The sequence below is a fragment of the Anoplophora glabripennis genome, unplaced genomic scaffold, assembly GCF_000390285.2.
Source record: "Anoplophora glabripennis isolate ALB-LARVAE unplaced genomic scaffold, Agla_2.0 scaffold1178, whole genome shotgun sequence".
NCBI classification, from domain to species: Eukaryota; Metazoa; Arthropoda; class Insecta; order Coleoptera; family Cerambycidae; genus Anoplophora; species Anoplophora glabripennis.
Genome location: NW_019417274.1, coordinates 69,260 through 92,247, shown reverse-complemented (window position 1 = coordinate 92,247; position 22,988 = coordinate 69,260). Strand labels below are relative to the sequence as shown.

Here is a 22,988-nt window from a genome sequence, read left to right as displayed (position 1 = left end):
GAAATATATATTCAAGTTTCTGCTTCCAAAAAAGTTAATTTTGTTGGTCTGTGTTATTAATTAGTNCTTTTAGGTTAGGATATCTCAAAAACCTGACGTGATAGAGCAATTCTGCTGCCAGATTCGGATTCAGCGCACCTAAATCTTTCGGAAATATATATTCAAGTTTCTGCTTCCAAAAAAGTTAATTTTGTTGGTCTGTGTTATTAATTAGTTAGATCACCTCGGTTTTAAAATTATTTAAAAAAAATTTAAAATTGAATTAGTTTTATACCTTTAAAGTAGAATAAAAAATATGGGAGCTAATAATAGAATACATATACGTTCATTAAAAAGAGTTTTCATTTAATATTAACTTCGTTCCATAGCAGGCTTGTGTAGCGGCGATTTCATCGCTACTGTAAGGAAACCCAAATGTCGTGTCGTATATGTGCTTTAAAGTTAATTTTCAGCAATTTACAGAATACATTCTGTTAAAAAAACGGAATTTGTCAATAAAACACAATATATTCAATTAAGAGAGCTCTATAGCAAATAGGCAACCAGCAATACATTTTTATATATTTTATTACACACTATCTAAACATGAATTAATGCACAAATAACATACTTTTCTCCATTCTAACGCAGATTTTCTATAAAATGGAGTTAGTTTGAAACTCATATTACTTTTTGTTGTAATGAAATTTGTAATAGGCAGCTTTTGAACAAGCAGCATCGTAAATTACAAACGGATTTTTAAATGACAAAAATAGGATACTTTTTTGCCAGAAAGTAATTAATTATACTAGGTGGCGCAAAAGTCATCACCTTATCGGAAGATGCTATAATTTAATTTTTGCAAATGGCGAATGAATACACGTCAATAAGACATGAATCGCTATACTCCTCAAGAACGCGGAATAACTGTTTCAATTTTTTTGCGTAATACGAATAATCCTAAAAATGAAGAGTAGAGAATCGTGCAGGGGAAAATTCGAGGAAAATAAAATTTAAACTTCATAGCTGTTTACATACAAGAAATATTATTCTTTTAAAAAAACGGGCATTTGTTCACAAAAATGTCTTCACAACATAACCATCAAACCAGAACTGAGGATTATTCCTATCCGATACACAGATTGACAGTTACAGAAAAACGTGCCTTTTATAATCGTATTAAAATGTATAATAAATGGCCTGTTGATATAAGAATAATTACAGACATAATAATTTTCAAAAAGAACATTTTTAATTTATTAATAGATCTGGAACCATATACTGTAGATGAGTATTTTAATAATAATAGTTTGTAAGGATGAATTGATCTCTGAAATCAATTATGTAAGTATTTCTTTTTTCTATATAGATAGTTATAAAGTTGTTAGTGCTGTAATAGCTCTGATGACGTTATTTTTATTAATGTTACTGGATCTATGCGACTGTTCTTGAAAATAAAGATTATTATTATTATTAATAATTCGTCGGTGGTGTTGGTGCAGCGTCAATTTAGATGTAGATTTCCCGGTCGTCCGCCACCAACCTAGCAAACACTACGGCGTTTAGCTGCTCGCCTAGAAAAGTATGGGACAACACGAGATGCTGTCAGGTTTCATCGAAAATCATCATGAGCGACGAGGCTCTGTGGATACGTGAATAAGCAGAATTATCGCTTCTGGGGCACCGAAAATCCGCGTATAACACACGAAGAGTCATTACACCCGCTCAAAGTTACTGAATGGTGTGGTGTTTATGCTGGAGGCGTCATCGGGCCTTATTTTTTCGAAAACGCCGCGGGCCAAACGACTACTGTGAACCGCGAGCGCTACAGAGCCATTCTCAACAACTTTCTCCTACCTCAACTGGACGAATTGGGACTGGAGAACATGTGGTTCCAACAAGATGGAGCAACGGTGCATACTGCACGACCCGTAACCGAAATTCCGAGGGCTGCATTTCCGGGTCGCCTAATCTCTTGCTTTGGTCATTTGTACTGGCCGGCAAAATCGCCCGATTTAACCGTCTAGACTGCTTTTTGAAGGGTTTGTTGAAGTCACGAGTCTATGTCAACAAGCCTCAGACTCTTGAAGTCCTCAAAGAGAATATCCATCAGGTATGCGGGAACCTATCGCCGGATGTTCTGGAAAGAGTGATGGAAGATGCCATAAATCGGGCACGTATGGTCATCAATTCTGGCGGCGGCCACTTGGCCGATATCATTTTTTCTACTTAATGAAAATTTAGACATCAAATCCAAAAACAAAACTAAAGTTTTTCATTTATTAAAAAAAATTAGTTAAAGAACATCGGGTGACAACTTTCCGCCACCTTGTATAATTTCTTGCTCATCAATTCAACTAATCTAAAAAATATATCTCTCTTCAAATAAACTGGACTCTGAGTTTGAAACGACCAATAAAAAAGTGGCACCACCCTTAACAAATAGTATAAAAAAAAATGTCTTTAAAAAAACACCAGTCTATGCCAAATAAGACTGTTTTCCACTTTGGTTATAACCTATTTAGTCACTCTCTTTAAAATTCGTCGTAACATCGCGTTCCGCGTAGGGCAAAAACGTCACTGGTACAAATTCGCCTTCGGAAACGACTTCATGGACATCTTGCCTGTGCCGCACGAGACTGTTCTTGTACTTCGTTCCGAAATCACACTTATCACACGTGTACATTTCGACCTCCGAATTGCCTTTGTGTGTTAGATTGTGACGCGTAAGGCTGAACTTCCGCTTCGTTTCGAAATCACAAATCTGACACTTGTAAGTCGCCACTTCTGAGAGGTCTTTGTGCGTCAGTTGATGGTTCATAAGTTTATCCCTCCGCTTGGCTACATAACCGCACATTTCGCACTGATACAAAGGCACCTCCGAACCGTCTTTGTGTTTCAGCTGGTGCTTGGTCAGGTTGCTCTTCTGCTTGGATTCGTAGTCGCACTGATCGCACGGGTACATCCTTATCTCGGAACGGTTCTTGTGCGTTCGTTGGTGGACGGTGAGATGGCTCTTCTGTCTCGTTTTGTAACCGCAAGTGGGACACTCGTAGGTTGGCACTTGGGATATGTTTCTGTGCCTCAGCTGGTGGGGCAGGAGGTTGTTTTTGTGGCGGGTTTTGAAATCGCAAGAATCACACAAGTACACCGGTACCTCCGACAGGTTTTTGTGTATTTTCTGATGACGCTTGAGGAGAATCTTCTGTTTGGTTTCGTAACCGCAAACGTCACATTTGTACGTAGATGCCTCCGATTTTTCCTTGTGTGATGGTCGGTGGCCCTTTTGATTGGAAATATCTTTGTGCTTTGACTGAGTTTTCAAATCATCTGTGTACTTAGCTTTGCCTTCAACGGCTTCAGTGTCGTTGTGGTGGAGAGCATCACTGAAAAAAATGAGAAATTATGCACAGTCTAATTCAATGGGCCTTTAAATCACAACATCGGCCAACTTGGCTAAATTTTTTTATATAAGTCAATTTGAGGTACATAATAACAATAAGTGACAGTAATTTTTTTGCAACCCGCGACCAAGATAACTCAAAAGTGGCAAATATGGATGTGACGCATGCGCATTGACAAAACAACACTGTAATGTAAGCGACAATAGCGAACGTAACTTTTTATCTCTGTATCTCCGTCGTGGCAATGGAGGCTAAATAAAATTCAAAAGGTAAATAAATTTGTACCTGCCTGAAAAAATCAGTTAAAAGAAATTTTTTAAAGCAACACTTCATTATTTTAAATAATGGATCGAATGGTATAAAAAAATTGTTTTAGTGTTGTCAAAATTGACAATTAAATTGTTAAATTTGTTAATTTTTTATTAGAAATAAAATATCTATTTCTCTGAAAAGTTTATATTTTTTACTTTAATATGAAACTTTGTTTTCTAGGTCTTACTCCTTTTGAGTTATCTTGAAAAAACAGTTAATTTAATTTTTTTCACCCTTGAACGGAGGTTGAAAAAAAAAATACTGTTATATCAAAAACTTAAGCTAGTTTTTATGGACAGTCGGTCTTAGTCATAGACCTAGTAAACTATGGACTGGCCCTAGAAAGAGAGGTCAATCGTGCTGATGTGTGCAAGGCAGATGAAGCTAGTTGAGGCAAATACCTGTAAAACAAATGATGGTACACGGGTATACCGTTACAAAATGCCGTAAACAAACTTTGAAGTAAATGTCATGTATCGACATGATTGATTGATTTCTTGTATTTTCGTGTGATTTAGTTAGTGTATGTGAAAGATTCGTAAAAACTAAATATGGTTCAATCGTATTTATACTTTTCGCATCTTTCTGAAAATAATGATCAAGTAGAGTTGTCTCCATAGACCTTATAAACTACGTTATCTCCAATGATTATCTCTGGTTATCTCCTCAAAATAAAATGTCATTTTAACGTCCAAATTTTGCCGCTTTAAATGTGTTACTCTTCAAATTATTTTTTAACATCAAACCGAATATAACGAAAAAGTTTTAACTGAGATGTGCTTAGCAAAAATTCTCTTCAAATAATATGTTAAACGAAGAAAGCTTCGACATAGTTTCAATTTATACAATTCTGAAAGCAAGAAAATATGAAATATTTGAAACAACTACATCAGAAGAGCTTGCAGTAATTTTAACCGATCGAGTTTACGATATTGTACTGTAATTAGGCCAGTAATATAATAAACCCTTTTAAATACATACACTGCTGGAAAAAATGAATTTCTTTTGTCTTTTAGTCTATATATTATTTTTATAAAGTCTTTGAATACGGCCCAATAGAAAAAAGGGGTAAGGAATCGAGTACAACTATCTGATTGGTTGAATTAAATGTAGCGCGCTGCAGTCGAAGTTCTGTGAACGAAGCTTAAGCCCTTACTAGCTCCATCTCTCTCGCACACGTCTGAGCGATTGCCATTTATATAGGCAAAATGACAGTTGGGCGAGTCCAGTAGTTTATAAGGTCTATGGTCTTAGTTCAGTCAAATTAGTCATAAAAATAGTGGTCAAATAACGAAAATTCCGACAGAGCTAAATTTTGGTGGAGACCTTGGGTACGCCATTAGAAATAAAGTGTCAAAAGTCCCCACCGATCCCATGTATGATAAAAAAAGTTATTCGGGGTCAAAGATCAAAATTTGAGGTTTTTTGGATTTTGTTCGAGAACTGTTTAAGTTTAATCAAAAAGTAGCCCAGACAAAAATTATAGATCTTAAAATTATCATTTAGACGAAAATTATTAACCNGGGGTCAAAGGTCAAAATTTGAGGTGTTTTGGATTTTGTTCGAAAACTGTTTAAGTTTAATAAAAAAAGTAGCCCAGACAAAAATTATAGATCTTAAAATTATCATTTAGACGAAAATTATTAACCCATTTTTTTGACCGGATTTTCCTGTTTAAAAAATTCTATTACGTCATATAACATGAATACCTCTTCAGTTATCGCAGCCTACTTTTCGTTACTTTTTCTGGCATTAAATTTGACAAAAATTTGTTGGTAAATTTTATATTTAAAATCTGACCATGCCACTGGATTCTACATCTTAATGTGATTTGTACCAAATTTCGAGAAAAGAAGAAATTTTGCTGGTTTAATATTTTCAACCACTGAGAATACATTTAAACCTCAAGTCCAATTCCTTAAAATTCAATCTTACCCATCTTCATTTTCGTCGTGTTCTGTTTTTATTTCAGTGACTTCCGTCTTAATACAGAACGCACTCTCTGCATCTCTGTTGCTATAAATTTGTTCAATTTGCTCATCTACATCTAAGTCCTTCAAGAAATTGCTGTGAGTATTCAAGGAATCCAGACAAGCCCTGCATATAACTGGATCTTCAGTTGAGCTAAAGTTCTACAAAAGATAAACTTATTAGTAAGGGTTACTGAAAATTTTAGCTTTCAAATAATATCATCTCAATAGTAATAACATAATAAATAAATAAAGGTTTGTCACAAAATTCCTTAAACATCAATTATTATTTTCAATGGGGCATATTACAAAATGAACCTTTCTGTAATATGCTCCACTCTGTATAAGAAACTATACTATACGTACTATTTCTGGAATATATCTTATGATAATATCAGCCTCTATATCGCATACTGAAACAAATCCGGATGTGACTATTTGCATACAGAGTCGACAGATCTTTTCATCCCCCGATAGAACTGTTAAATGTTCTTTACTTCTTTCCTTTAGATAAATTTCTCTTAGGTCGACCAGTGCCAAATTTCCAGAGTTGACATAAGGAAAAATACAGTGTTCTGTATTCATGCAGGTTATCTTGAATTCAAATGCCGCAAACAGTTTTTTGGAACAGGAGTCGCACGTTACAGGCTGATCGGTTCCTTTCGTATTCTGAAAATACATCACGACAGAGGAGCTTTAATTTCCAAAAAAATTATGTCAAGGTTTAACTAGAAATACTTTTATACTATATTTTTTTTACCAGTTTTATTAGAAGTGTGTCTACGGCTTCCTTAAGAGTTGCATCTATTACTTTAAAATTTTCATTATTATGTATAACGCCGAGGCAAAGCCCGCATAATTTTTGTTTAAACTGTTCCATTTATGATCTGTTTTATTTTTGTTCATACTGTTTACTATTAAACAAATTGACATAACGTCACAGTCACTGTTATTAAGTTATCAAAAATATCAAAACAGAAAACATGGAGTGGAGAGATAAGGAGGATTTGTCTGTATGTAAAGTGTGAAAATTTAGTACAATTAAGATGGCGCTACTTTAGTTAAAGTTCAACATTATGATTTGAAACCATGGTATAACTAAATTTGAAACGAAATAAAGGAATCATAGACTTTATAATAAGGTATATGAAAGGAATTCTACCTTCTATCTAATCTAATCGAAGTTTTTTTCCTCATTGGAATTGAGTTCAATTGAGGTTATGCTCCAACCAGAGTTGCCAGACGTAACAATTTATCGCTAACATCAGGGAGACTAGATAGTCTCCATGGCTAACATGCTCGAATGGCTTCCAAAAATTTCATATGGCGACTGGTGATTTTTAATATAATTAAGGCGACCAGCTGTTTGACTTTTAGTTAATTTTCTAAATGATGGTATTAATTATTTGTACCTATGGTGTCACTTGTTTTTCCATTACATGGTAACGATATTTACCGAAATATTTGATTTTTTAAATATTTGGGAATATTTTAGCCCCAAAAAATTAATGTGATGCCATCTAACATAATATTTTAACAACGTTACCTTTTAGTTTAAACAGATGGCGACTTTTGGCTACTGTATTTCCATCTAATAATTCTAATAGCGATGATAGATAAAATTCCTCTGGCAACCCTGGTTGTTATAACATAACATATTTAATGTTTAATGTATTTTTAATGCGGTTTTTTCTGTGATTGAATTTTGATAGAAAATGAATATCAAAATGGAAAATACATGCAGATTGTGCCTTAATAACATCACAAATAGTATTGTTGAAGTCATCGGGAAATTTACCATTGAAGCCTTAGATCTGATCTTTCAGAATTTGGTGAGGACAAGTTATTGACGTTGTCTTTTTATTCTAAACACTCATAAATACTAATAATGTACTCGCACGATCAGAGTATCTTTTTAAACACAATTCCTTCAGTGGTGCACAGAAACACGAAATGTTTGTAGTTTTTCCAAGATTTTTTAGGTTAATTTAGTGTAAATGTCAAAACAATGTTTTTAAACTTTCAGATAAATAATCGTTTTGTTTTCAGAATTTGAATGTAAGCGAGAAACCTGTAATGTGTAACACTTGTTCAGATCACCTTAAGAAGTCTTTTGACTTTAAAAGTATGTGCCTCGGTGTCGAAGACAGCATCAAACGTTTTGCCGATAGAAAAGGTGAAATAACCTTATCAGAAGTTTATAAAGAAATTAGAGAAAACGTGGATACGACAGATTTAGAGGACAAGGAAATCTGCCGATTTTGTTTGAACGTAGTAGCAAATAATTTTAAATCGTTGAAAGAGGATGCAATTGCAGATATGACGCTCGAGTACATACCAGAATTGGTGAGTCCTACATTATTATTAATTCAGTCCTGCTATTGACTTTTCAATTTAGCTAATTCAAACTGAATTTTCGTATAATTTTGTAAATCATCACAATTTACATAGTGGATATGAATAAGGTGCAGATTTCACCATTCGTTCAAGCATAAAAAAACCTAACCTAACCAATATTTTCATTTTAAACAATTATGGATCATAGATCACTTAAAGCATATGTCACATGTCACATTTTAATGTCATTGCAACTTGATGTCTACTAACACAAAGCCTTGTTTTGTACCTACAGTCACAACTTACAAGTGTGAATCTCTAGTACTGAGTTTGTTTAAAAGGTTTCAGCGCAACTGGTGGGTGGACCGTACGCTATTTTTTTTTAGTAATCATTGAGCTCTTCATATTACGGATATTTCATTTTTAGAATGCTGATTATGTTAAATTAACATTATTAATAACATAAATGTAGTGCAGACCGTAAGTTATTAAACAATAATGGAATGTTTACAAAATTATTTAATTTTAAACAAGAACTTACATACTTATTAGCAATTAAATAAAATATTGTGGCAGCATTACCTAATTTTTAATTCAAATATGAAGAAATTTTTTATTTTATCTAGAAAATTTTTCTCTGTATAATCCGTTTTTTCTACACTAAACCGCGGTAAATATGAAATGGCATTTTAAAATTAGATAAATTTGCCAGAAATCAAATCAAAGTAACAGTTAAATTCATAATTAAAACTTTGTTACAATAAGTTAAATGTCAGTAAATATCATACCAGTATTCACAACATTTGCAAAAAATTAAATTATTCATATTTTTTATTTCCAGGACTAACTTTAAATTTTCTTCCAGAATTTGAATATTTCTCCAGACCCCGTTCTGTGCCTACCTTGCTCAGACGCTTTTAGAAGTTACGTCACTTTCGTAACTAGTTGCTCTAATGTAGAAGAAGAAATAACTAGGTATCTTCATACCGTCGGAAGTGATTCAAATGGCTACATAGAACTAGCAGAAGTCACACGATTTGCCCAAAAAAACCTAGACAGCGTCACCAATTCCAGTCCAACAACGGTAAAACTAGAAACAGCATCAATGGAGAAAATTAAATGTGAGAAGTATGACGAAGATTGCTTTACGCCAGTGGATTTCGTTAAAACGAAAGTGTGTAAGGAAGATGTAGATGAGGACACTTGTATGGAGTCCTTGGGATATACAAAGTGTGAAGACGAGAGCGGGAAAGAGTGTAAATCAACAGAACTGTTATTAGATGATGTGAAAACGGAAGATTGTGATACCAGCGAGGGGGGCGATGATGAGGGATACATCCGTTACGACGATCGTTTGGATTTGAGCGTCGAGAAGGCAAAGGCTGAGTTGAAAAGGGATGCACAAGATCCTAACAGGTAAAAGTATAGTTATGTGATAATTTGAAGAAAACTTTGAATGGCTAGGGTCATTTTTATGCAGAATGTGTTCTTTTTAGCTGTAGATTTACCGGTACCATTTGTGCTACTTTTGAAAATACTCTGTATACACATTTTATATGTATCATTATTCTTTTCCGTTTCCAAAATCATTCTGATCTATAGTTTCTTATCATTTATATAATCCAAAAAAATTATATGGACAAATTATGAAAACATCAACGTATCTCCAACAAATCATACGGTTTTTGTAAAAATTATTAACATAATTGTTTTGAGAATATCCTATAAATATATTACCTAATATTGGGGATATGGATGATCCCATAAACATAAATTTTATTGATAGAAATCGTCTTAATAAATAATTTCTTTTTATGTATAAAGTAATAGACCAATCAATCGTGTTTGTGAAAAAAATACTAGTAGCAAACGGACTGTACCATCATGTAAAAGGCAGTCTGTAGATATATGCTTATATCTTTTCTACTTTAATTTACTATTAATTAATTTTTTATAAACATTTTTATGCAAAAAACGCAATTATTTTAGTTATTTGCTTATAAAACCTAAACTAACGAAGCAATCTGGATGCTATAAAGAGACAATTTATAGAGAATCGAAATACGAATAAAACAAGATGTCGATCGCTATAAAGTGCACCAAAAAATTACAACTTAAAAAATGCAGGAGAAATTAATTTAAAAAAAAAACGCGAAATTTTCCGATTTTTTCGGGTTTTCTTCGTTTCTAATTTGTTACTTATATTTGATCTATTAGCCAATTAATTTTGTAATTTGTTTTTGATGTTTTATCTATGGAACATTGATAAATGTTCTGACAGAGAGTGACCTACTAATCCACAGGTACTGTGTCATATTAGGAGAAATAAACTTTTTAACTAGTGATATTGTATCTTGTAATGTCATTAATGTAACCAAGCATTGCTTTGATTTTGTTTTCCACATTGTTATTATTTATAAATTTATTTCACTCAGTGAGTCGCAAGCCATATTTCCATAACACCTACATATTAGTAGGTTGCTCTCTGCCAGTAGGCATAATTAGTTAATCTCAATATGTTTGTGTTTATTTTCAGTTTCCAACCTTCCTTGCCTGCTAAACACGAACATCCACTAGAACTACACTCCTTTGGCTACGACCCTCCCCTCTACCATCTCAACGCATACGCGGCGTCGCCAGGAGGCCAAGACGAGGTCTCAGACCAATCGCAGAAGTTAACATCGACTCCCACTCCCCACATACCGACCGACGAGAAGTATAAATGCGACACCTGCGGCTACCGAACGAAATACGAGGCCTACCTAACGAGGCACCTACAGAAACACAAGGACAAACCCGCACCCCTCAAGCCGGGCAGTAAAATCCGTTCGGCGAAGCGAACGCAGCGCCCAGACGACCAGATATTGAAATGCGACTTATGCGACTACGAAACCGCCCACAAGTACCGCCTGAGACAGCACGGTTTGACCCATATGGACCCGTCCGAGGTGCCGTTGCACGAATGCGAACAGTGCGGTTTTAAAACGAAGTGGAGGAACACGCTGCGGAAGCACTCGTTGCGACACAAGGATAGCTCGGAAGTGACGATGTATTCGTGCGAGTTCTGCGAGTACACGACAAAGTGTAGGAGTTACCTGTTCCAACACTCGCTGGTGCACCGGGAGGCCCCCGTGCACAAGTGCGGCAGCTGCAGCTACGAGACCAAGTACAAGTCGTACCTGACGAGGCACCTCCTGATGCACAAGAACCCCTCGGACATCTACAAGTGCCCGGACTGCCAATTCAAGACGTACTCGGAGGTCAGCATGAGCAAGCATGCGACGAAGCACGGCGACGCGTCGAAGAGTCCCAGATTTAAATGCGAGGTTTGCGGGTACCACGCGAACCGCCAGTCCAGGCTGAAGGCGCACATGTTGACGCATCAGGACCCGGCCGACGTTCACATCTACGAATGCGACCAGTGCAAGTTCCAGACGAAGTGGCGGTGCACGTTCAACAAGCACCGCTTGGCGCACGACACACCGTCGCAGGCGCTCACGTATTCCTGCGACTTGTGCGAGTATAAAACCAGATCGAGGGTATACTTGAACAAGCACTCGATGGTGCACAAGGATTCGTCGGAGATAGAGATGCAACGGTGTAAGTTGTGCGGCTTCCGGACCAAGACGACTCAGTACCTCCGTTCGCACATGTTGACCCACGTGGACATGGCGAAGCTGGACGAGGCGGGGGGCGTGGTGAACGGCGAGAAGATTCAGGTGTACGAGTGCGACGTTTGCCAGTATAAAGCGAAGCGCAAGGGGCAGCTCGTCCAGCACATGTCGAAGCATACGGCAGGGGAGGTGAAGATGTACAGGTGCGAGACGTGCGGATTCGAGACTAAGTGGACGCAGAGTTTGAAGGCACACAAGAGGTCAATGCATAAGTGAGTTTTACGGTTTTTTGAACCGGACCGGTGGATAAATTGCGCGCAGGTCAGGGAATCGGCTTGCAATATTTTGTATTGTGTGACTTAAGGGGGTTAGTGTCTTTTTTTTGCCCGTTCAAGAGAAAACAATGAAATTTGGAAGCGAGTATTGTGAGAATGGTTTTAAAAACCCGTATGGTGAATTGTGGTCAACTTTTAATTTAACTTTTTCGTATAGGGACTACTCTTAAGTGCTACTATATGCTGCTAAGTGCTACAACCCCTTACGTCAAAACGATTGGATATTTTCATTATGTCACGATAATACTTTTTGCGTAACAATCTCTGCTGTCGATATTTTTTTATTTTTAGTCGCAAAATAGAGAGATTTGTGATGACAACTATAGTTTTTCCGAAGTCAATTGAAGAACCAATAATTTCAAGGTATGTATCAGGCTCGGTCGCTAAGCAGCAACTAGGCATTGAAATATTTGAAAAACTTGTTCCCACATTTATTCACTCATACCCATATACAGGTCTGGTCGAACGAAACGTGCAGGTGGTAGAAATGTATACGCTCAGTTGAAGAATGAGCGTGCGGGCAAACAGCAATACGCACTGGTGCTCTGGTCCATTGCGTCATAAAATTCAGTTGTCGATAAGTCGCCTGGCAGTGCAGTGCGGCAATGCGGAATTTGGTGTGATTCAGATAATTTTAATTTATTATGGGCACCCTTCTATTAATCATTGATATTACAATTGGGAAAGGGAAAAATAAGAGGGATATTTGGTTTACTAATATTATTACAACATGGCATTTTGAAGACCTTTTGAAACGGAACAAAACGAAATTTACCATCGATATAATAAAATTGTTTGAGGACATAAATAATTAAAATAACACATCGTTCAATAGGTCCCGGGACTAACTATGAAAACAACATTTTATCCGCAAAATTCTTTATTATTCATCAACATAATCTCCTTCAAGTGTAATACAATCATTCCAACGCTTCTCTAACTTTTCAATGCCATGTTTGTAGAACGATTTGTCTTTTGACTCAAAATGAGCCTCAGTAGCAGCGATCACCTCCTCATTCGAGCCAATTCTTTTTCCCTGGAGCATCTTTTCGAGATCCGCAAAGAGCCAGTAGTCGCTGGGGGCCAGATCCGGCGAGTACGGAGGATGGGGAAGCAGTTGGAAGCCCAATTCGTTGAATTTGGTCATCGTTTTGATTGACTTGTGGCACGTGTGCGTTGTCTTGATGAAAGATGACTTTCTTCTTCTTCATGTGTGGACGTTTTTTCGCTTTTGAAGTCAGCATACCACCGACAAATGGTTGTTTTCGACGGAGTAGAGTCCGGATAACGTTTTTCAAGCCATTGCTGAGCTTGAACAGTGTTTTTTCCCATTAGAAAACAATGTTTTATCAACACACGAAACTCGTTTTGGTCCATTTTTTCACGATTGCAAAGGTAGCGTCACTTTAACCACTATAGCTTTCTTGGTTATGTTTCGAATTACATCAAATTTTGACACATCTCATCTAAAGGTTGGTACTTCTGAACCTTGGTATATACATGGCATTATTAGCGCCATTTCTACGCTAGTCCCGGGACTTATTGAACGATGGTTATGTTGTTGGTCAAAAGGTCAAATGAACATATAATAGAAATTTTCTACACATTATATACAAATTATTATAATTTTCTACCTTTAGCAGAAAACGTTTTTAAGGATACCCATGAAACTCTTTAAATTTGATTGCTCGGTTTTTTTATGCATGTTCAACTGGCTTCGGAAAAACTATACAATAGTAGAGTTCTATTATTTCTTTAAATAAGGAGGTTCCTAGTAGAACGATCGAAATAATTTATTTAGAGGAAAAAAAAAAGAAAGTTGTTACCTGGACTTATTATATTATTATAAGTGGAAATGGTAAAGGGGCTTATAATAAATGAAAATAAAATAAATGCGTGAGCAGGGGTGGCGGAGGGTTGATTTGGGGGGTTGAAAACTTGTAAAAAGTTGTATCATTGGGATTTCTGGCGAAAATTGACGTCAAACAAAAAAGTATTTCATATAAAAGTTGTAGATCATGCAAAAATCTACAACTTTTGTAGGGATCACTTTTTAAGATAACCTCAAAATTTCCGAGAAAAATGCGAAAAAGTTTTTTTCATATTTTTCGTTTTTTATTTCCCATTTCTGAAAAAATAATTTAATTTTGACGAAACTTGGTGAAAGTATACCTTTCTGTCTTATATAACCACAAATTTTTTTAGATAAACAAATCAAGAAGTTTCCAAGATACTCATTTTTTTGGTCTGAAATACTTTCTTTTCAAAGAAAAATTGTACTTAGAAAATTCATCGTACAGAGTTCTGCCCGTGATCATTTTTTTCGTTTTGACATACACTTTGTGGTGAAATAAAAAATCTGTAGTCACTGTTCAACAACATGCTCAAAAATGCAAAAAAAAATAAAAAATGACGCAACAATAAATTGTTCAGTAATTGTTGATAATTTGTTTAAATTAAAAAAAACTGGTTACACCATTCAATTCTACGGAAAAAAATACAAAAAACCTGTTTGACTCAAAACTTTATTTTTGTATTTCTATAAACATCAAAGTCGGATAGTGAATAAATAAAATAAATATTTTTTCTCCGTAGGATCGATCAGTGTACTTATTTTATTTTTTTAATTTTGATGAATTCATACATATACAGTGTGTCCAAGATAAAGATGGGATAGCATTAAGATCTAGAAAACAGTAAGAGATATGAGGTGGCTCAGATTACAAAAGAGTTGTGTCTTTTTACACCTAACAATATGCCATTTAGAAAGTTTTAAAATTCCTGGTAGTTCCGGAGATATCCGGAAAAACCCGAAATTATGCAAAACTGTAAAATTTTTTTCTGCCTTTATTTGAAAACGAATTTTAAAATAAATTGCATATCTACAATGCCACTTTTTTCACCCTATACAATAGCGCCAACATTTTTGCAACGTTTTGTCTTTGAGGGGCCATCATCAGGTTAATTTTTTTAAATACGACGTTGCTATTTTTATGATAAAATCTAAAGCATTTTTAATTCCGATTTCGATGTTTTTAGCTTGTTTTAGCTATAATTTAAAATTTTTCCTGAGTACGGCTCTGAACGCTTTCAAAATATCTATTGGATGAAGTCATATCAGTATAAACGTCAATACGGCACAAAATATCCAACAATTTTTTTTTACTACTATTAGCAATACTAATTATAAATAATAAAACATTTCATAAATTCGTATTATTTTTTTATTAGGTACGACTTTAAATTATTGATTAAAAAAATTGTTGGATATTTTGTGTGGTATTGACTTTTATACTATTATGACTTCCTCCAATAGATATTTTAAATGCGTTGAGAACCGTACTCAGGAAAAATTTTAATAATATTTAGTAGTATTATAGTTTAGTAGTAGTAATTTAGTAATGTTATCTAATTCAGAATTAAAAATAACTTTAGATTTTGTCATAAAAATAGCAGCGACGTATTTAAAAAAATTAACCTGATGATGGCTCCTCGAAGACGAAACGTCGGATTGCAAGAATGTTGATCGGTTAGAGCGAAAAAATGACAATGTAAATATGCAATTTATTTTAAAATTTGTTTTCAAATAAAACTAGAAAAAAATAAAACGAATTTGCAAAATTTCGGGTTTTCGGGTTTCGCGTCAACAGTTGAGTTTGCAGTTAATACTGAGAAATTCATTGTTGCAAGTAATTTTTTATTTTTTTTGCATTTTTGAGCAAGTTTTTGAACTGTGATTACAGATTTTTTCTTTGAAAAAAGTGTTTCAGACCAGAAAAAATGAATATCTCGGAAACTTCTTGATTTTTTATCTAAAAAAATTTGTGGTTATTTAAGACAGAAATGTATACTTTCACCAAGTTTCGTCAAAATTAAATTATTTTTTCAGAAATGGGAAATAAAAAACGAAAAATATGAAAAAAACTTTTTCGCATTTTTCTCGGAAATTTTGAGGTTATCTTAAAAAGTGATCCCTACAAAAGTTGTAGATTTTTGCATGATCTATAACTTTTATATGAAATACTTTTTTGTTTGACGTCAACTTTCGCCAGAAATCCCAATGATACAATTTTTCACAACTTTTCAACCCCCCAAATCAACCCTCCGCCGCCCCTGCTCACGCATTTATTTTTAGGATTATTATAAGCCCTTTTACCATTTCCACTTATTGAAGTCCAGCTAACAATTTTTTTTACTATAGGTTATATTTTAAAAACTAACTTTTATATTGTTATAATTTCATACTGTACTATTTCATGCTGCACACTCAACTTGAATAATAAAAGATGGAACTAGTTTCATTTCAAGAAAATTATATACTTCACGGTCGAAATTATGGAGAGTCACTCAGACATAATGTAAAAACACTATTACCATAAAGCGTATAAAATATAAAATGGTTTTTATAACACTATTTGTCTATTAGTGGGTGTAAACGGACGTACGTAGTACTTTGTTGAGCACCACAACAGTTATCTTTTCCTGTAATTTCATCCAATTTCAGCCAAATTCGTTATTTTTATTGCACATTTTTTTTTCACCGCTAATTTTGCAATAAAAAAAAAATTTGCAAGCTTTCGCAAAATCCTATCCTTGTAACAAATTTCCTCAGGAACAAAATCGATAAGTATACCTCATGTCGATTGGAAGCTTATTTTCGGAGATATAAGCGAAAAATTGAAAAAAGCAATTATTTTTTTTTCATTTGTTATAAACAATATGACGCTCGACCTCTATGAATACACAAATTTAGGGTTTTAATCTGTGTATTTTTTACTTAATTTTAAGCCCATAAAATTCAACGTAGGCTCGATTTGTGAAAAAAAAACCTAATTCGTCCGGACTGTTAATCAATTTCAAGTAATCACTGTTCTAAAATTAAATAGATTTCAGGAAATGGCAAATCATGGAACGTTTAATCAGGGTTTTGGTTAACCATGCTTGATATCGGAACACAACCTCGATAATTTTGGAGCGAGGAGGACTATCCCGCTAGTAAAGTGCCACAAAACATGTCTTCATTAAATCTAATGGTATCCCATTAGAATATATTAAAATAATGATCACTAAATAATAAAAACAACAAATATTGTTAAAGCATTTACTGTTGTATAATTATAAAATTAAATGAGGCATTTTAAGGTTACAAATGTCACAAATATACAGTTACCTACAAGTATGAGTATATAATTTATTATTTATTATATTTAAGTACTTATGTTTAATTAATTAACAATATATATTTCAAATAATAATGGGTATACGAAGTGGAGGATGGAATTCTGCAACAACTCTTTGGAGTCTTCACTGAAATTAAAAAATAAAATTAATCCTAATATTTGTGAAATTAATCAATTCAAAAGTAATATTATGAATAATAATAATAATGATAATTTCATAAATACATATAAGTTATCTTCACACTTTTATACGCGTCGCCAGTAAAAAGATAAGGTATTTGGGCATTTTATTAATCGGTTATAGAATTAAACAGATTGCATAGTTAATAAATGAAGTGAGTAAATCTGATTTTAGCGCAACTCACAATCAGAATTTATTAAAATATTTCCCGACATCCTCCATTGATGATAAGCCCCTCATTACGCGCACCTTTCGCAATTTTCGTACAAAATATGTTCATAATAATGATTTAACTTCATCAACTGTGAAGTGATAATTGAAAAGTTCAGGGAGACTGGATCAATTAGCAGTCTTAAACACTGGCCGTCCTTCGACATGTCGTTCAACACAAAACATAGGAGTTCGTGAGAGTATTGCTGAGAGTCCAGGAACATCATTTTGGCATCGTGGTTTTGAATTGGATATTTCCAGAAGCTCTCTACAGCGTATTCCTAGCGTATTCTCACGAAAGATTTGCATTTTCATACAAGTTCAATTGACAAGTGAAGAGAGTTCGTTGAATGGATTATGGAACAAGTGAAACGCTGATTTTTCGAACAAAATCATCTTTACCGATGAGACTCTTCTTCATCTTGACGGCGATAATCCACGAGTGATTGTTAAGAAACAAATGCATCCACAACGTATTACCGTTTGGGGCGGATTTTGGGATGGAGGCAATAACTGTTTATCGCGACATAAACCAGTTTTTTGTGCCTAAATCGCAAGATATGGTCGTCGACGACATGATTATGGTTTCAACAAGACGGTGACGTGATACATGCCATACATCCAGCCCGATATACCATTAAAATTACTGCGTGAGTCATCATTTCCTGGTAGTTTGTGGTTTATGATACCAAGAACGGAAACGGATACGAAAATTAAATTAATTACGTAAATGTGTGTCATCACTTTCCTTCAAATACCAAATAGCTATAACAAACCCTATATTTAAATCGCCGCTCAAACTCTATCAAATGGTATTGTTAGATCGTCTCCATGGTAACATATGTTAAAATTGCTATAGTCAACTATTTTTGTTCAAATGGCACACTATATTTTTTTATCAATTCTGGGGATATTTCTTTTCTATACAGGGTGGACGCGACGTAATGGGCCAAAATTCATGGGTAGATTCCCCAAGTAAAAATATTGTGATTTAGCCGAACTTACCTTAGTCCAAAATTTGATAGTTAAGGAGGTATAGGGTGTTAAATGTAAAATATTATTTCAGTTTTTTTTTAATTTATTCCTTAACAAATGCAAATATCCTCACAAAATTTTGGGGATTGGAGTTCGTTGAGTAGAGGAATTGAAATCTGTTCACATTTTGGTTAAAGTTCATAGAGGGCGCTAGCTGCAGTAGATTGAATGTGTTAAAAACGACATAACTTTTTTGTGCTTTAAGGTATCTCATCTTTGGTTACAAATTCTTATTTTCCAACTATTTTTACACAAAAAAGGTAGACTTTATGAAAGTAGCTGTCTCGCACCGTTTCCGAGATATTTGGCTTTGAAACTTCCAATGCTAATAGTTGAAATAATTAAAATAATTTAGAAATGTCAAAAACAAGGGTTTATTTAGAATTAAAAATTGTAATGAACAGTAAAATAGTAAACATTAGTAAAAAAATATGCCTTTTTGACAATAATTGCTTAAAATATCCACCTCTAACTTCAATACATTTATCAACACGTTTATTAAAAGATTGTCTTATTTTAAAGTATAAATCCTTAATGCGAAATGACTTTGCAGCATTTAAAACCTGCTACTAAAGTTCTTCTCAAGTGTTTATAGTTTCTCCATAAACAACTGATTTCATGTAACTCCAAAAACGAAAACCTCGGCATTCTATCTCACATTTATGTACGAGTATACAATTTAATTTGTAAGCTAAGATGTGATTTTAATTAGATACGAATAATACTTAATAGAAATTAGCATACAAATGACAGTAATAAGACAAGTGGAAGACGTCAATTATTTGATTTGCGTCCAAATCCTACTTAAGAAACTTTACCACTAAATTAATAATACCTGTAGGTACTTAATTGTAATTTAATGCAACAGCATTGGAAGTTTCAAAGCCAAATATCTCGAAAACGGTGCGAGATAGCTACTTTAATAAAGTATACCTTTTTTGTGTAAAAAAAGTTGGAAAATAAGAATTTGTAACCAAAGATGAGATACCTTAAAGCACAAAAAAGTTATGTCGTTTTTAACACATTCAATCTACTGCAGCTAGCGCCCTCTATGAACTTTAACCAAAATGTGAACAGATTTCAATTCCTCTACTCAACGAACTCCAATCCCCAAAATTTTGTGAGGATATTTGCATTTGTTAAGGAATAAATTAAAAACTTTTTAACTATCAACTTTTGAACTAAGGTAAGTTCGGCTAAATCGCAATATTTTTACTTGGGGAATCTACCCATGAATTTTGGCCCATTACGTCGCGACCACCCTGTATAAAGAAGTCTATAGTTTCATTAGAAATATTGCTAGAAAAACAGCAAAAAGATGAACCCTACTTTCAGTAGCTTTATTCTGAAAAATGATAGCCAGCTGCGGAAACAACAGAATTTTGACGTTTCTAAATAATGGTTTTTCAAAATAATTGACATTTTGTACCTACCTATTCTATCTACAGGGTTAACTATCACTTACAGTACATAAATTTTAAGTGAGGATAGAGTAAAACAAGATTTAACAGAATCGACCTTCAAAAAATTTCCAAAAGTGTTTTTAAAGTTGAAAATATATGTTTTCTAAACCTCAGTGAAACCCCTATTTCATGACGACTATAGCTACGTTCGGCAAACTGTTACGGATTAGGAGTGGAGTGGATTGGGAATGAATTCAGAATTTTTAAGAGTGCACAGAGCAAATTATAAACGGACGGTTTCAGAATATGGAATCTGACGTTTGACAAGAGAAAAAAAATTAGGTTAGATGTTTTATGTTCATGATTTTCCTTTTGCAATTGTGAATTATGTTCGTGAAATATTCGATGATTCTTCCGAGGAAGGGGAAATCATTGAAAAAAGTTGACCGATATGCCGAATATACGGCACCACATTAATTAAATTATGTATATTTGTTTTAGCAAAGCACAGAACATATACACTATAGCAAAGTTTATAGAAATAGTATCACATACCAATAACAGAGAAATAGTATTATGTAAACTTGGTTTTGGGTTAGGTTACCTTTGTTACTCCGTAAATACTATCTCGAAGAGGTGGGGTATATAGAGTAAGTTCTGAGTGTTCCTCTCCAATGTAAACGAACGGTAAATAAATTGCTCTAGTCACTCTAATTGTAATAAATGAATGGGTTGGAGTGAAAAGAGTTAGCGGAGTTGGATAACCGAACGCGGCTTATGACCGTGCGTTAGACGCATGATGCGAATTTCGCATACGGCAACGGTAGTGAAACGGCGCCGCGTTGCCACGTGTATCGTTTATCCGCGCATTTGAAGAAAATTTTTTATTTACAAAACATCTTTGTAGAGTTTTACACTAATAAATAATAGTAAACACAAATAATTACTTACTAAACGTAAGTACATGAACAAAAACGCAAACAGCGACAAAGCTACAAATTATTTGAACTCAACAGCTATTTTTTGTTCTGTGAAAATAGGGTCGTAAAGTCACCTATTGAAAATTTGAAACAGCCCCATCTCTAGGCAAGTAGCGTAAGGTGCACTTCATACATCTCGTTTTTAAATTTATTTTGTTGTTCGGGAATTAAATAGTAATATTAGTAATAAAAAAAAAACAAAAATTGTCGATGTTCGCATAAAATAATTAGTATCTATTATTTTAAGCTGTAAGTCCTCGAGGTATTTACAGTTTTCTGTAATAATTCAGCAGTACGTATCCAGGCCACTAGATCAACTTGTGTCTCGAGATTTTTAGGTTATATGTTTACGTACACTACAGTTATCAAGGCACTGTAATGTATAATGTATACATACGTTTTCCAGTGTCCCAGTAAATAAATTCAAGATTAATTAAAATGTACGTGAAGAACATGCGATGTGATCAAATCTAAAGGGCCAGTTGTTTACGATGTTTTTGGAGAGTCGAATGTAAATTCAACGCTGCTACGGATATAGGACATCAAATTAAAGACGCGGGTGATTGGTGCATTCCGATTTTTCGATTATTATTCCTTTCGTTAAATTCCGATTAACTTCAATGGACATTTTCATTAATTGTGCGTGGTGGTGTTTTATTGTTACTGTGTAGTCCTAATAACGATCTGCAAAAATGTTGTTTTAATAATATGCAACAACGGAACTAAGAGCAAATGTAAAATTCTGCAAAGATCTGGATTAACATCTATCAAGTAGGTATTAATAAAAAATGTTTAGGTTTAGGCCTTCCTGAGCGCGTGGTTAAAATTTATGTACTAAGTGATAGTTAACCCTGTATAACTAATTAGTATTACTAGATATGTGGTATTACTATAACATGAATACTTATAGTAACCAAGAAAAACTAGATATGATTTTAATTTATGGAGAATGCTGAAAGAACGCTAAAGCTGCCAGGCATTTATACCAACATCGTTTTCCGCAGAGACAACTACCATCAGATAAAATTTTCGGAAAGTTAGCCAGGAATTTGGCAGCAGATGGTTTTCAAAAGAAAAGAAGGGTAAGAGATGAAGAACATTCGATAAAGATGTTAAATGGCCTGCTATAGATCACCGTCGGATCTCATTCCTATAGATTTATTCTTTCTTTGGCCTTACCGAAAAGAAAAAGTTTACTCTTCGCCAATGATATTGACTACCTTAAAAACTGAATAAGAGTAGAATGTCGTAGATTAAATGAAGATACACTAGAATGTGTTTGTAGAGAGGGAGTGATAAACAGAGTTATTCTCTGTTTGGAAGCAAATGGAGGTCATTTTGAACATTTGAAATAAGTATTGTTTTAAATTGTTAACTTATTATCGTATTAAAAATAAAATATGTTACTTTAAAAAACATTGTACATGTTTTCGCAGCTGGCTATCATTTTTCAGAATAAAACTACAAAAAGTAGGGTGCATCTTTTTTGCTGTTTTTCTAGCAGTATTTCCAATGAAACTATGGACTTGGACGTGTGTATGAGTGTGAGTCTGACTATACTACGTATTTGTATGTGTATTGCACAAGCATGTATGAGTGTTTTGTGTATGTATATTTATAAATTATATTGTTTTTTACACTGTTTTAATAACACTTTATAATCATATTGCTTTTAATATGTGTAAGTTAATTGACTTTCTGGGGAGTAGGCTAATTATCAGTTATCTGTGTCTAGTCCTTTTGTGTATAGGTTGTATATTGCCTTTATAACTATGCACAATAAATATTTTTTACCTTTACCTTACCTTTACTTCCTTACATAGTTGAACGCAGAAAAAAAATATCTTCCAGAATTGATAAAAAAATATATAGTGTGCCATTTGAACAAAAACAATTTACTATAGCAATTTTGACATATGTTACCATGGAGACGATCTAATAATGTCATTTGATAGAGTTTGAGCGGCGATTTAAAAATATATAGGGTTTGTTATAGCTATTTGTTAAAATAAAAGAGATACAGGGCCGCGAATACCAAACTGAATCAC

The 22,988-nt window shown here is 34.1% G+C and overlaps 2 protein-coding genes across 2 annotated transcripts; one reads left to right on the top strand and one right to left on the bottom strand.

The window, feature by feature from the left end:
- Positions 1-623: 623 nt before the first annotated feature.
- LOC108913499 (zinc finger protein 567-like) lies at positions 624-6,592 on the bottom strand. Its single transcript, XM_018719052.2, has 4 exons — positions 6,426-6,592; positions 6,032-6,334; positions 5,631-5,827; positions 624-3,365 (listed from the first exon to the last, which is right to left on the bottom strand). The coding sequence occupies exons 1-4, from the start codon at positions 6,543-6,545 to the stop codon at positions 2,501-2,503; spliced, it is 1,485 nt and encodes a 494-aa protein (XP_018574568.1). The 5' UTR covers positions 6,546-6,592; the 3' UTR covers positions 624-2,500.
- A 752-nt stretch (positions 6,593-7,344) lies between these two features.
- LOC108913504 (zinc finger protein 729-like) lies at positions 7,345-16,938 on the top strand. Its single transcript, XM_018719058.1, has 5 exons — positions 7,345-7,497; positions 7,715-8,011; positions 8,868-9,418; positions 10,539-12,314; positions 16,838-16,938. Exons 1-4 carry the CDS (start codon positions 7,381-7,383, stop codon positions 11,890-11,892), a joined length of 2,319 nt encoding a protein of 772 aa, XP_018574574.1. The 5' UTR covers positions 7,345-7,380; the 3' UTR covers positions 11,893-12,314; positions 16,838-16,938.
- The last annotated feature ends 6,050 nt before the right edge of the window (positions 16,939-22,988 follow it).

Excerpts from the sequence above, each read along its gene's own strand:
- LOC108913499 (XM_018719052.2), bottom strand. The coding sequence starts at position 6,545 with ATGGAACAGTTTAAACAAAAATTATGCGGGCTTTGCCTCGGCGTTATA. Across the intron at positions 5,828-6,031 it reads TAAGATATATTCCAGAAATA|AACTTTAGCTCAACTGAAGA; the intron begins GTACGTATAGTA and ends TATCTTTTGTAG. Across the intron at positions 3,366-5,630 it reads CACGACGAAAATGAAGATGG|TGATGCTCTCCACCACAACG; the intron begins GTAAGATTGAAT and ends CATTTTTTTCAG.
- LOC108913504 (XM_018719058.1), top strand. The coding sequence starts at position 7,381 with ATGAATATCAAAATGGAAAATACATGCAGATTGTGCCTTAATAACATC. Across the intron at positions 7,498-7,714 it reads ATCTGATCTTTCAGAATTTG|AATTTGAATGTAAGCGAGAA; the intron begins GTGAGGACAAGT and ends TTTTGTTTTCAG. Across the intron at positions 8,012-8,867 it reads TCGAGTACATACCAGAATTG|AATTTGAATATTTCTCCAGA; the intron begins GTGAGTCCTACA and ends ATTTTCTTCCAG.